The sequence below is a fragment of the Aedes albopictus genome, chromosome 3 (assembly GCF_035046485.1).
Source record: "Aedes albopictus strain Foshan chromosome 3, AalbF5, whole genome shotgun sequence".
Taxonomy (NCBI): Eukaryota; Metazoa; Arthropoda; class Insecta; order Diptera; family Culicidae; genus Aedes; species Aedes albopictus.
Window position 1 is genome coordinate 263,298,022 of NC_085138.1, and position 14,728 is coordinate 263,312,749.

The 14,728-nt window shown below is 39.9% G+C and overlaps 1 protein-coding gene across 4 annotated transcripts in view; it reads left to right on the forward strand.

Annotated features, from left to right (window-relative positions):
* The window catches only part of LOC109422442 (uncharacterized), an 82,625-nt gene extending 68,304 nt beyond the window's left edge, over nt 1-14,321 (forward strand). For 2 of the 4 annotated variants that reach the window (XM_062860550.1, XM_029857667.2), the window contains exons 4-5: nt 9,228-9,452; nt 13,347-14,321. In XM_062860550.1, coding sequence (XP_062716534.1) covers nt 9,228-9,452; nt 13,347-13,539 — 418 coding nt within the window. In that variant the 3' untranslated portion in view covers nt 13,540-14,321. Of the gene's footprint in view, nt 1-16; nt 239-9,227; nt 9,453-13,346 lie in introns of all 4 variants that reach the window. The other 2 variants (XM_062860552.1, XM_062860551.1) reach the window with 2 other exon arrangements.
* Nucleotides 14,322-14,728: the final 407 nt, after the last annotated feature.

Consider the following 14,728-nt stretch of genomic DNA (forward strand, 5'->3'; position numbering starts at 1 on the left):
CGACACGAAAATAAAGGCATAAGCGTGCCATCGCCGATTGGTTCCTATCGCCAAACACCAAGTGGTGTGGCAGGGGACACTCCGCCGAACGTTACCATCAACTTGGAGGCGCGTCCCGGGCGGACATGTGCTGCCGGCAGCATGACTACTGTAAATTGAATATTCCGGGTATGGCCACCAAGTGGGACCTGTTCAATTACCGTCCTTACACGATAAGCCACTGTAGCTGTGATCAAAGGTTAGTTTTGCAACGGGAAGCGGGGGGAGTGGGAGTTCGTTAATCATCATGGAAGGGAACCGAAAAGAATTAAATATGCATACATGAATCGCTAACAGTATTTTTCAAACTATCGTTCTTTCAAACAGTTCCTCATTTGTTTGAAATCAAGAAATGCAGAAAAAACAAACCCGGAATTCTTATTCCCATTTTTACAAATAATACCATAAGGACCTTTTCTATCTATAATCGAAATTTGAAAATCACGATTTGTGTTAAAATCTGGAACAGATATTTGAACACATGTTCCCTTGGTGTTCGTCGAGATTGGTGCAAAACATCAAAATTAGGGGAAAGAAGGGCGTAACGCCCTGCTTAAGCATATGTGGTCATAAATCTCAAATTATATGCCGCTTTTAAGGGTCTATTTTCCCTTGAAGATTAGTTCAATCCCTTGCCACTTTTTATTTTGGCCCATGACAAAAAAAAACTTTCCCATTCTAATTGGATAGCACAAATAAATAACCAAGCGTCTCCATGAGGCGCGTTTTAAATTCATAAACAGAATAAAATTTCCTTATTCAAACAGACAATTTGAAAAAAAAATAAAAGGGTTCCGGTTTAGGTGCTGGCCAAATGCCCGCTGGCATTTTTCCGCTAGGGGACACGTGATAGTTAATGAGTAGATTCCATATAAGAAGCGCACAACACTTAAGGGCCTGTCCTTAAACTACGTAGACTCTTAGGGGGGGACGGGGGGGGTCTGGCCAAAGTCTACGCTCCATACAAATTTCAAAAATTTTGTATGAACAAAAGTCAACGAGGGGGGAGGGGGGGGTCTGAGATGGCCGAAAAAAAGTCTACGTAGTTTATGGACAGCGCCTAACTTTTGGGTGCAGCAAATTAGATGATCTTTAAAAATGCGGAAAATCGATGTTTTCCATGCTTTTTTCGGCTATATTTCAGAAGAGCACAAATAAACAACCAAGCGTCTCCATGAGGCGTTTTTTAAATTTATGAAAATGAAGGGGGAGGCTTTAATTTATTACTCCATACAACGCCGGAAGATCCTTGACTGTCGATTCGCGCTTCAACTAAACAACTTCCAAAGCGTAGCCAAAGTGGAAAATGGATTTCTTGTGAACGAATGCTAGGACACAGCATTTCGATACATTTCCGATTTGGTCGGGGTTCTGCTAAACCGAACCAAAGACCATTTTTTGAAAAATTGAGTTTTCTCAACCATTGGGTGAAGAAAATGATGATCTTCCTTCCATGTAAAAATCCAGTAATTCTGGCAGCTCTTCGTGGAGTAAATTCAAAATTTTTGTTTGGCAGAACATACAAAATATTATTTTGCATCCAACCAGAGTGAACTGTAAGCCATTCGATAGAATCAGCGAAATATTTTAGTTTTGGTCCAGGTGATAAACATTTCAAGTTCTTCTCATTCTCATCGCCGTCAGATTTCTAACTTCTAACCGACTAATAATAACAATATGTGAGAGAAATGAACACGTTATTAGAAATATGGGTCTTGGAGGATTCAATTATGTTTCGATGGCGCTGATCGCCATTTTTCCAAATCATATTCAGCCAGACCGAATAAAGTCCACAGCATTTTAGAATCAATATTATTCTCAAGAATGGTCCACTGCACGAATTTATTCTGGCCTGCTTACTCTCACACGAAATTTGACGTTTGAGCGGTGTCGGCACCTCTCAAACGTCAAACTTTCTGTGAGAGTAAGCAGGCCAGCGTAAGTTCGTGTAGTGGACCATACAAAAACCAACTGGTTTTTAATACATTCGTTATGTAGATACACTTCATACTGGTAATTTAACACAGGAGCCGTCATTGAACAACAAGGCTTATTAGAATAATAAAGCTTAAAAAAATCAAACACTCGGTTCACTTTGGCTGATCAAAAAATGGCGTTTTCACGAAAACCATCCTTGAGAAGAATGTTTAGAACTTGATTCAGAGTTAACGACTGACCTTCAGCAAGGTAATATGACCTAGAGGTAACGCGCTTGGTTATCACTCAGATGATCCAAGTTCGAATCTTTTTCATATTTTTGAAAACTTTTTTGGTATTTAGTGCACTTTGGCAGAACATTTTCATGGTTTTTTTTCGACCAGCATAAATTTGAAGTACACAAATTGCTCCACATTCACATCTCAGGAGGACCTCAGGGCATGCAAGGACATCATTTGACATAATCACCCTTGTTCTATGTCACCACATGCACCACTTATGAAAAAAAAAAAAACATGGGTGGGAAAGGCTGAGCTGGGAGGGCTTCCACAGTTCGGATTTCAAGCTATTTTGAGACCTTCGTACTACCATAATATACGCGTCCTCTTTGATTCACGTAAAGGATTGTGAGTGATATCAATTTCAACTTCATAGACGATGAAAAATCAAGATTATTTGCAAAATTCAACTGGTTTTATCTGAAACAAAAAAACACATTCAGCCAAACTGAACTATAAACCACTTTCTAATGTTTTTGATCAGCCAGAGTGAACTGAGTGCAAAGTACCAAGAAATAAAATGTATGTCAGATTTGAGGCCGTGGATCGTTTTGGAACAAATTCGTGCAGATCCTCAGAACTATAAGGTGCGTAACTTTGAACTAATTTGTGCAGATCAATGAATTCAGGCAACTTCGACGTGGCGCACAATCAAGCAACACCGTAGTAGTTTTAGACAGTTCTCTTGCAGCTCTTCTAGAAAATGGAAAATCGCATGCGACTGCTTCCAGCAGTTCAGGTTTGAAACAGTTATAAAAGGTATGAGAATTGGTTTCAAACAACGTTTAACAATAAGCGAAGGAATACCGTCCTGTGGCTGATTTCAAAACTTCGCTGGCATCATTTACGACATCGTTGGCGACTGTACTTAAGGTTCTGGAAAGCTGCGAACATTCCTTGTGGCATCAGTTACATTATGAGAGTTAACTTACATTGACAAAAACGCTACTGAACTGAGAATGGAACATGTCGTCAATAGAATTGGAAGTATAAGCTTCATGGAAACCATCACTCATCGTATAGCCGGCAAACTAGATTCCATTCATTGATCGTTGGCATGCCGCCAAACTCTATTGGGGCTAGTTTTCAGTTTTGTAATCGTCTTAGATGAACGGTGTGGTTCTTGTTTACAGTATTCGTTTCTCAACAACTTGCTTTCGTGGTGTCCGTACAGTATTTACTGTGATGCCTCAAAGCTGTCTTTTTTGTCCATTTATAATTTTAGAGGGCATCATTTGACCAAGCCGGTTCAATCGATTTCCGCTTAGAATCGCAGATAGGCGAGAAGGTGCTCTCTAGTGACAACTATCCTATCCGACACGTTTGCAAACACCCAGCGTGATTGTGCACCGTTGTAGAATCAAACTACTAAAGCCGCCTGAGAAGGTGCACTGTACGGTAACTGTCAACAACCAAAGAATCGCCAATCAGAGCAAATCCGGACCCAAGACCTGAGGGGTTGATTTTCCAGATTCGAGCAAGAAAATTCCACACACCATTCGTTGAAGCCTCCGTTGGGGTAACCATTGAGGTTGCCCCTGGAGTCATCAAGATGAATCGACATGACGCTATTTTGCTCGATCGAGATAACAATTGGAGATCATCCATTGATCCTCAAACGCTCAAGGAGTTTCCGTCGCTCTCACGCTAGTGAGAATACGTGAAAGTGGTGCGAGTGGAAAACTCACTTGCCGCCTCCCCCAACCAGGTTAACCAACGATTGAGCACCTATCTGAAGAATGTAAATGACACCTACGCTGAGCTCAATGCTGTGATTACCTAGCTGATCATCAGCTGATCAGCTGAGCCCCTTTATGTGCAAAAGGAAGTATACTCAGACTTAAATGAACAATACGATTTTGTACACATATTATAGGGTGGTTCACGCTAGTATGGAATAACCCACATGTCAAAAAGTTCGATGAGCCCCATTCTCATTTTGTTCTATATGACGCTACGATGCTCTGATCGAATTTTCAGCTAAATCGGTTAACATTTGGGCGGTGGTAAACTTGTTTGAAGTTTGTATGGAAGTTTATATGAGAAAACATCGTTTTTTGAATTTTTCTCCAGAGGGGTTCTAAATTTTCTTACATCACGTAACCGATAATATAGAACTATAGTCTATGATATCTCAAAAAATTTTATAGTTTATAGTTTTATATAATTGGTTTGGTGATTTGAAATAAATTAGAGCCACTCACTAGAAAAATGCAAAAAAAAATGTTTCCCATAAAAACTCCCATACAAACTTCAAACGAGAGCAGCACAGCCCAAATATTAACGGATTTAGCTGTAAATTTGACCTCATATAGAACGATAATACTGATAGGGGACAAAACTCCCCTAAATGCAAATATAGAAAGAATAGTGTTGAACTCATCCACTGATTTACGGTAATCTGCGGTTTACCTGCGTCTTTCCGGGTTTACCTATCTCTTGGATCTGCAGTCCTTAGAAGACCTGGTTTACCACTTATTTAAACCTTTTATTAGGGGGATTCACTTAACCGCGTAAACCGCATATTAAAGTTTATTCTGATTAAAAGTTGCGATCACCAAGGCAATCTTTGATTATTTCATTCGCAATTTCATGATACATTTCAAATAACAGAAAATCATGGCTTTCGCAGCAATTTAAACTGTTTAGTGAGTCCCCCTATTGACTTTAAATTGATATTTCAACTTATTCATCTTTTTTCTCTTTCCTTTCCTTTGCATAAAAAAAAAGTCACGAACAGCAATAAAACAAAGCACGGAAAAAAAATCTAAAACTGAATAAATAATAAAAAATGCAATAATATTTCGAAAAAGTGAATTATTCAAACGTAAGAAAAACAGTATAATATATGGTTACATAAAGATCTGATGTAAATGTATAGAAGCTACAATGTGCAAAGCTTTTAGCGAACCATTCCATTACAATACACTTTATTGTAGCTGGTACCAGTGTTGGTAAACTCACACTCAAAGCGCACTCATGAACCGCTCTTGCGTGAGCAAAAAAGCGCGCGATTCTGAATCATTTTCTCATGCGCGAGATTTTCATGCAAAATCTCGCTCTCACGAGTCAAGCGCCGAAATCTCGTTCGCTTGTAAAACGAATCCAAATTAATTTAAACGGCTTTCAATGTTGTTGTATACTAGATTTGCTGTTGTTCTATCATACAATCCTAAAAACTTCGGTGTAAATAATAAGAACACCAAGAAATAAAGCAATGAGTAAAATCACGAGTCAACTCATGCATGATTTTTTCGGCGATGAATTTGATGAGTCAAGAATCGCGCGTGAAACAACTCAACCATGAGATTTGAGAATTTGAGTTTTTACCAACACTGGCTGGTACACTGTATGGTGCAGGAATGGTTTTCACAAAACACCCTATGGTTAGTTTTTATCCGGGTTACCTCATGTATCAGTTGTATTGGACTCCCAGAAGCTATGTTCAAAATTTGAGCAAAATATCTCAACAAGCTTGAAGTTTTTATGGGAAAACTTGGCCAAATGTATGAAGAAATCATAAGTTTTCGAGTTTTGCCGCTAGATAGCGCTATAAGCGTTCGATAATTAAACCATTTGGTATTATTGTAGGTGACTATATGCCAAACAACTTTGTCAAAGACTACAAAGTGATCCGACGTCTGTGTAAAAAGTTATACCCTAGGGCCTAGGTTAAGTGAGGCAAAACATAATTGTTGTTTTCCAGTACATGTAAAGGAATAATGTCAATAATGAAATCTCAGTACTTCGCCTCACGTTGCCTAGGGTGTAACTTTTTTCACATACGTCTGATCACTTTGGGGTCTACGGCAAAGTTTTTTGGAAAACAGTCACCTTTAATAATACCAAAGGGCTTAATTATTGAACGCTTACAACGCCACCTAGCGGCAATATTCGAAAAATTTCTGCAAACATTTGGCCAAGTTTTCCCATACAAACTTCAAGCTTGTTGAGCGTCCCCTTAGGCTTAATCGATTTTGCTTAAATTATGAACGTAGCTTCTGGGAGTCCAAAACTACTGATTCAGGAGGTAAGATTTGGTATTTTTTTTTTAATTTTTGTTTTGCCACCTTAGTATGCACCTCTAGAGCTGACCTACTGATAGTATGCATATCAAGAAATCCCAAAAACCAATGTACGAAAAGTCAAGGTGTTCAACTCTAAAATCATGGATATGCATATTTTAAGCATTCTTGTAGAACAGTTAGATTTTCTAAGTCTGTGGAGCTACTGTCTTAGAACATGTGCCATAATCGCCCAAATGATTTCAGCTAGAAATACAAAAAAAAATACAAGAGATTCTTAGTTGATATTGAAATAACTGCTGATTAAAATCCTCTATATGTCTATCTTATTCGTTTTAAATTAAACATTTCTTTTTGAATACGCTTGTTACTAATAACGAATAAGAACCAATGCAGTCGTCCGATTTTTTTTATCTGTATTTACGAGATTTTTAGTCCTAGGCTAGTTAATCTAGGGACCCACGCTTTACTCTCCTTCCGAAGGAAGAACTCACATTTTGCGAGTTTGTCGGGAGTGGGATTCGATCCCAGGTCCTCGGCGTGATCGTCAAGTGTTCTAACCTAGCATTGGGCAAATCTGGCTGAGACATCGATTTTTGTGAATCGATTCGAATCGGATCAGCAGAATCGATTCACCGATTTTATCGAATGCTTTGAACCGATGTTTTTACATCGGTTCCATACTATAGAATATTTACAAAGCTATGAAATGATTCGTTTGCTACATGTAGTTCAAGTATGTTTTATTTGTGCACATTAAACATTTCGCGAATCTGATTCGAAAATAGAATAACGCTGAGACAGTATTCTGAAAAAAAAATTGAATCGAGAGAAAAATCCTGAGATCCTGAGATTCCCCAGATCTCTGAGAAGTATTCCCATATAGTACTGGGATAAATTCCCGCAGACTGCTGAGAGAAACTCCTCCAGAATATTTAAAGAGAATCCTTTCTGAACGAAGTTGTTCTAGAATTATGAGATAGATTTCTTCAGAATGCTGAAAATACACCAGAATCCTGAACGACATTATCTAGAAGATAAAGCACTCTTCCGGTATCTTGGTAGAAATTCCCTCTGAATTCTATTATGGATTTTCCTAAAATCCTGCGAGAGATTATTCCACATCTATGAGACGGATTGTCTCAGAGTCCCGAGAGAAATTCTCCCAGAATCCTGTGATAGATTGCCTCGGAATCCTAAGAGAAGCTTTTCCTTGGGATTTTCCCAAAATGTTCCAGAATCCTTTGATGAATTCTCCCAGAATCCTGAGAGGAATTCCAAAAGCAGTTCTTCCACATTCTAGAAAAAAATATGAGAGATCCTCACAAAAACAAAATTCGGATTCCTAAGATGAATTCTCCATGAAACTTAAAAGAAATGACCCTGAATCTTGAAAAGGGTAGCTTAGAACCCTAAGAAGGATTATTCCACCATCCTGAGAAAGGTTTCCTCAAAAAACTAGGCGGGATTGCCAAAGAAAACTGAGATATACTCTCACAGAAGTATGGGAGATAGGACCTCAGAATCTTGAGAAGAAATCCTCCAGAATCCTTTTAAGTATTCTTCCAGAATTCCTAAAATATGCTGGGTGGAATCCATTAAGAGTGCTGAGAATAATTCTGCAAGAATCCCGAAAGGTATTCCTCGGAATTCTACGAGTGATTCTCCAGCATCTTGAGAGGGATCATAAGAGGGGTAATTCCAGATTCGTGAGAGAAATATATCTAGAAACCTAAGAGGTTTTTTTTTCAAAAATCTGATAAGGATTCTCCCTGGAAGGAATTACGAAAATTTCTAGAATGGACTTCCCCAGCATCCTGAGAAGGATTCTCTGGAATTCTGAGAGGTATTCTCACATAAAACAGAAAATTACCACAGATTCCTGAAAGATATTCCCCTAGAATATTTGAAAGGACTCCCCTAAACTTCTAAAAGGGATTGTTCCAGAACTCTGAGGGTGATTCCTTTAGAATTCTTTTAAACTATTACACCAGAATCTCAAGAAAATTGTTCCATAAACTTGTCAGGGATTTTCCCTGATTACTAGGAGGGTTTCTCCCAGAATCCTGAAAGTGATTTCTGGGAGCAACTCTTCCAATACAGAAAACAGCATTCTACTGGGATTCTCGTAGAATGCTGGGAAGGATTTCTTCCGAACCCGAAAAGGAATCACAAAATCTCCAAAGGAATTCTCTAAAATCCAAATTTCTTTAGAGAATTCTACCCAGAATCTCGTGAGAGATTCTTTAATATTTAATAATTTTGAAGGAAAAATATAAAAATATAGCCCCAGAACCCCAAAGATTTCTCTAGAATCATGAGGCAAGTTCCCCAGAATCTTGAGAGAAATTTCCCCAGAATCCTGACGGGGATTACCCCAGAAAGCCGAATTTTCAGAGAATCTGGGAAAGAGTATCCGCAGAATCCTAAGAAATATTCCCCCACAGTTCTGAGAGGAATTTCGCCTCAATTCTGAGAATGCTACTGGGATCTTAGGTAAAATTAAAAAAAGGTCCAACAATTGACAATCACTGATAGCCATTGGCCAAACCTGAATCGCGGATGTCCCAACGACACCCACTCAGCTATGCATAAGAAGGTAAGATAAATACGCGTCGTATGTGGTGTGGAGTGTGCAACGAGCAGCTAGGAGAGAAAGTGATGGCATTGAATTTTAAATCGGAAACAGAAAAGATTTATGTAAACGCCTGGCTTGGCTCGCCTACAAGCCAAATACCTATAGTTTTTGTTTTGTTTCTGTTAAAACACGGCTTTTTTTTGTTCGTTTTACCTGTTCCCGTGTCGTTATCCTTCCCGGTAGTGTGTTGTAAATCCCTCGCTTCGTCCTAGAATGCTAACTCCTCGAGCGTAGAAAATAGTCATCACCAACAAAGCAAAAAAAAATGTTTTCCGTTTTGTGCCTACCTACCTTTCGATGGACGACCAGGCACCGCCGGGATTTGTCCAACGTGCTCCGGGTGCCCGGGACCAAGTGGTGCGGGAAGGGCTGGAGCGCGCGCAACTACGTCGAGATGGGCGGCCTGTCGAAGGCGGACCGCTGCTGCCGTCAGCACGACCTGTCGTGCCCCTTTTGGATCCTGGGCTTCGAGACCAAGTACGGCGTGTTCAACTGGCGGGTTAACACGCTGATGCACTGCAGCTGCGATGAGAGGTAACACACCGTGCATGCACGTTTTGATTGATTTTACAGGTTTGCTTCCCGAAGGCGGTCTAAGGGCACGAGGTGAGGAAAGTAGGCTTCGTAGCGCGCGCGATCCTCACGTGTGGGTAGCCGGGGCAGATTTTGAGCGCCATCAATCAAATTATTTGCAGCTTCTGGAATTTGGATGAAGGGCCATTAGTAATCAATAATTTGATCGATATCGACCCTGAGGAGGGTTGATCCGACAATGGACATTATGTCAGGGTTGACCCAATAAAATGTGGCATTAGAGTGGGTCAGACTTTTTAGGTAAATCTTTCATCGCTGGAAGTTCAATCTTAACCTTATGAACTCCCACTTCTTAAGAAATAATTGTTTGACAGGACCTACGAAGCAAATTCAGAAAACCGTGAATAAAATGGACCCTTTTTATGGTTTGAAGCCTTGTTTTCAAGTTAATAGACTACGTAATTGGATGCTTTCAAAATGATTATCTGTTGCTGTCCTATATTTGTGTTAGAAGTATCCACACGTAAATATCCTCATAAATAGCCTATCATTGATCACATATTCAAATGACAAGTCATTTTCAAGTGAGTGGAGAAACGGAATCATCTCAAAGCACTTGTAAGCAGATGAACACCTATAATGGAAAGCACTCCACGAAAGGCGCCAAATACATAACAGAAGCAAAGTTAAATCTAGGATAACACCGAATCAAAAGCATCGATTTCGATCTTTTGAATGCTTCCTGTAGTACTCGGTCGTAACGAACAGGCATTCATTGGTCAAAAGAAGCACCTCCTAAATAAATACAGTCCATCAACGAATGAGAAAAAAAGAAAATCTTTTAACATTGCCTGACCAGGAGCGTTTCCAGATTTCCACGAAAGGGGATTGTATTTTTTTTCATAAATTTTTGTATTCAAATGAGATAAGTCCAGTTTTACATTTAGAAGAATTTGAAATTTACAGCGCGAAAAATATCATTAATTATCTAGAGGCCTTCAGGTCCTTCCCTAGAATCACTTGTGCTTAAATCATAAGAGGCTCTCGGTTTGGAATTCCAACTACGGTCATTCGTTTGTACCACTCAGTAGGTATTGAAATCGATTGTTCGGATACAGAAGAGCCTTGCCACCACAATAAGCCAAAAGGCCAAGCCAGGCGACGAAGCATGAGAAACCGAAAGCACACACAAAGGACGCCTAACGATACACAAGGATCCATTTAACACACTCGTATATCGTACGCATGATGGCGTGGACCCTCTCGAAACCAATCCCAGCAGAGGTGATAATTTACGTTATTATATTTACACGTCTCCGTTCGGATTTCGGAGGTAGGCTTCCAGGAATCGACCGACGGACGTCTTAGACGCTGCCGCCTGCTGCCTGCCTGCAGCTCAGCTACCACACCATCAAACCGGATTAGTAACGCTATCCTGCATGCCTCTTGAACTCCGGCAGCCGTTCCCCTCTGCACGTTTCATTCCTCGACAGAGGGCGTTTCAGAGCTAGCCGAGATCTTCGTCACATCCTTTTGATGCTCATTAATTGGCGCTCGGCTTCTGATGCGCCGCGTACAAACGCCGTCGTTTCAATAACCTGTAACTAATTGACCACAATCCGACGTTAATTGTCCCGACCGGAGAGAACCATGCCCACGCACGCGATTCCCATTACTCGGTGGGATGAGTTGCAAATGCGTTCCAATCCTACGCTATTTAGCGCACATTCGCCGGCCGAAAGAAGATCGCAATAGCGAAAATCAATCAGTATCGGATCCCATAATTGCGATTATGATTCTTTCAAGTACGGAACTCCCACCGCACCAGCGACTTCATTTCAACGAACAAAAAAGAATCACCAAGATAAAAGGCGACGAAACAGGTTGAAAATCATTCCCCAAAACTCGCTATACAGCCTTGAGGAGATTATTAAACGTAAAACAACGGGGAAACTCTCATCGCTTTTGTCTGATTACCGGCAATAAATAATCGTAAAAGAGCGTTGTCGTAAAGCTGCGTGTGATATACCATGTCCGTCCAGGACAGCAGAGATTTCGAGGTATCTGATGATGGTCCTCGACGTACTCGGGTTTGTTTTTTGAATGATTACAAACGAAGAGCAACAGGGAATGATGGCGCTCGCTGTGGAGAAAAAAGAACATTCTAGTAAGAAAAGGCAAGAATAAACAGTGGTTATCAAACTCAAGATATTGATAAGGCACGATATGTGTTTTCAAGTTCTTGGTAATTCCAAGGATATCCAATTTTTGATATCACATGAGGTTTTCTAAAGATCCCAACATAGATTTGGACCATTATCTTGTAGTTGCAAAAATTTCGACGCAATTGTGGAGTTACGAGATCACGAAACAATAGAATCATTATCCATTTCACTATTATTACCGCTCGGTGACACCAACGTAATGATTGGCTCAACGAGGAGTATCAACGAGTGACGGACGAAAAGAATGCAGCCAGAAATCGAATGCTAGTGGCCGGTAACCAGATCAACGGAGAGCGATACAGGTAAGATACATGACAAGAGCAACAGAGAAACGAATCCACCGCAGCAAGAGACGGCAGCACGAAGAGAGTGTGATTGTTAAAGGGCTGGAAAGCATGGAACGGAATGATATGTGGAGGATCTATGGAACTGCCAATTTTGCGCGGCACAAGACTGCGTCAGTTCCTGTCTTGTGCAATGACAGGGAAGGCAGTTTACTGGCAAATAAATAATCTAGAAAGCGTCCAGACAGGTGCAGACCTGAAACCTAGCCTGAAACAGTTTTTGATTAGTGATAGGATGGTAAAAATAATAGTGAATATTCAAAAGATATTTCATTTAGCAACTTCAACCTCATCGGACAATCGCACCCACGCCTCGATTTCTTCACATTTCTACGCCAAACAATACATTCATGCACTAGATCATTTGCTGCAAACTGCGCGACATAAACAACAAACTCACGACAAGGAATTTTTCGAATCTAGCCGCGCTTAAGTACGCTTACTGCTTACTTTTCATGCCAAACAGCAAACTCCCGCCAAGAAATCTCAACAGTGACAGCAAGCGATTCACATCAAAACAACATGGAAACGGTTTGTTTGCTTTTTTCCATACTATCAAAAAAAAACTTCACTTCACTAAGTACTAAAAAGAAAACCGAAGACATCATAGAATGACCAAAAACACGAGAATGTTCATCAACGATAATAGTGTCCAAAGACAAGGATGCAGTGTTTATATGGATTATACAATGAGAACGTGGGCAGAAACACTGACATATTAAGGTAGTATAGTCGGAACAGTCGAAAACAGTCGCTTACTCTATGATCAATCGCACCTCACCGTCCTCACCTTACTTATCAGTAAGTAGTGGAAATCTGCAAACTTTCTTGTAAAGCGAATCAACAAACAAACAAAAAATCGCAAACATCATTGTGTTACTCAAATCTGTATTGTTCGTTCGAATCACGAAGTAATTCTGAGTGACTTGCAAGTGTTTGAAAAACGTGTATAGCTACACGAATAATTGTTACATCAAATAAGTCTGAAAATGCCATCGATCTAAAAATTTAAGGAATAGTATGGAAAAAGTTTTTGATATGGCGTATTTTTACTATTAAAAAAACATTGGCAAGATCAGCCAAGTCTTCTTGATTCTATGAATATTTCAGGCGTTCGATTTGAATTGGACCTGAGCTTGCTGTGATTCTTATGTAGATTCGACCTATTCAAATCGAACGCCAGATTTGATGAACAATTAAAGAGCGTGATATTTTCATTATTTACCCAAAAAGTTTTGGTTCTTTTCGCTATCAGTTCAAATGATTCGAATGCCTAAACAAGAAGTTAAAGCCGTCTAACATATTTCCCATAATTCTCCCCGCAGATTCCGCACCTGCCTGAAAATGTCCGACTCCAGCGATGCCAACATGGTCGGCAAGCTGTTCTTCAACATCGTACAATCCAAGTGCTTCGTCCTGAAGCCGGAAACCGTGTGCAGCAAATCTTCCTGGTGGGGCAAATGTGAGAAGAAAACCCGAAGGAAACGAGCGCACATCCGTGACAATAGGAAATATTGAAGCTCATCGCGCCCAAAGCCCTGACACTAGAGGGGCATGGAAACCTTAGAGCTCTCTGCAGAGCTAGGTATATCTCGCGTCCACGACACCCGGGAAGTGCCAAAAATGGCACGCTCTAAAGTATGAGAATTGTATGCGCTCCACTCATGCTTACGGATCTGAACGCGCATCTGGCATGGCCGCCCATACGCGCCATGGGAAATGTTCAATTTTCCGGAAACTTACCAAAATCAAAATTAACTAGCAGCCTAGCTAGCAGCAATTAGAACTGGATATCCCAAGGAGCAGTATAACGGTGTTATTTATTGTGTAGATCGCTAAGTTTATTTGTTGAAGTTGTTTAGGTGAATTATTGCGATTCCATACGTACCAACATGGCATCGCAGAAATTGACCTAGCACAACTTGAAACAACGGTTCCTAGTAATTATAAGAACAGTTGTAGTTTCTCATTTGTGTCTTAAGAAATCAAACAAAAACGAACGCAAACATGGATAGCACGTATTACCATTCACGCGAGAAGCCCATTATCTATAGCATAACTAACGAGCAACCGTACAAACTCCATGACAATTCTAGCAACGGAAACCGTTGCGTTGCTTTGTAAATATACGTATCGTTTTCTTCATATTTCCATCTATTTATTTTCGATGCATCAGTGGCATTCTAGGGCTTATAAACTTAAACGGAATTGTTGAGCTGTTTCAAAAATTGTCAGGCAATTCACTTGTACATAGTTGTAAATATACATATAATGCCTGTAGTATTTCTAAGTAGGTTCAATTAATAACAAAAAACTTTAAAAAGTGATACTTTGAGATCGGGCGTTTGTTTGTGAATGTGAGAATGCGGTTTAATGCGGAAATTACTAATAATCTATCAGTTCACAGGATCAAGTATTTGAAATAGTATGAGCTAAAAAGAGCATTGCCAAACAAATGTGAGAAGTTCATTCTTAGTTTAACACTTCATTCTATGTACTTAATACTGTAATGAGTAGAGATGCCTGAAATATGTTAATGATAATATGGAATGTGAAAAACCCAACTGGAAAATATCGTTGAAATCGACATTAAAATCACTGATGATACACACTAAAAATTTTCTTCTACATTATTCTACTGAAAGAAATCATAGTTCCATCATGGAAAACAGGAATGGGCAATGTCTTCTGTCTTTTTTGAAAATCG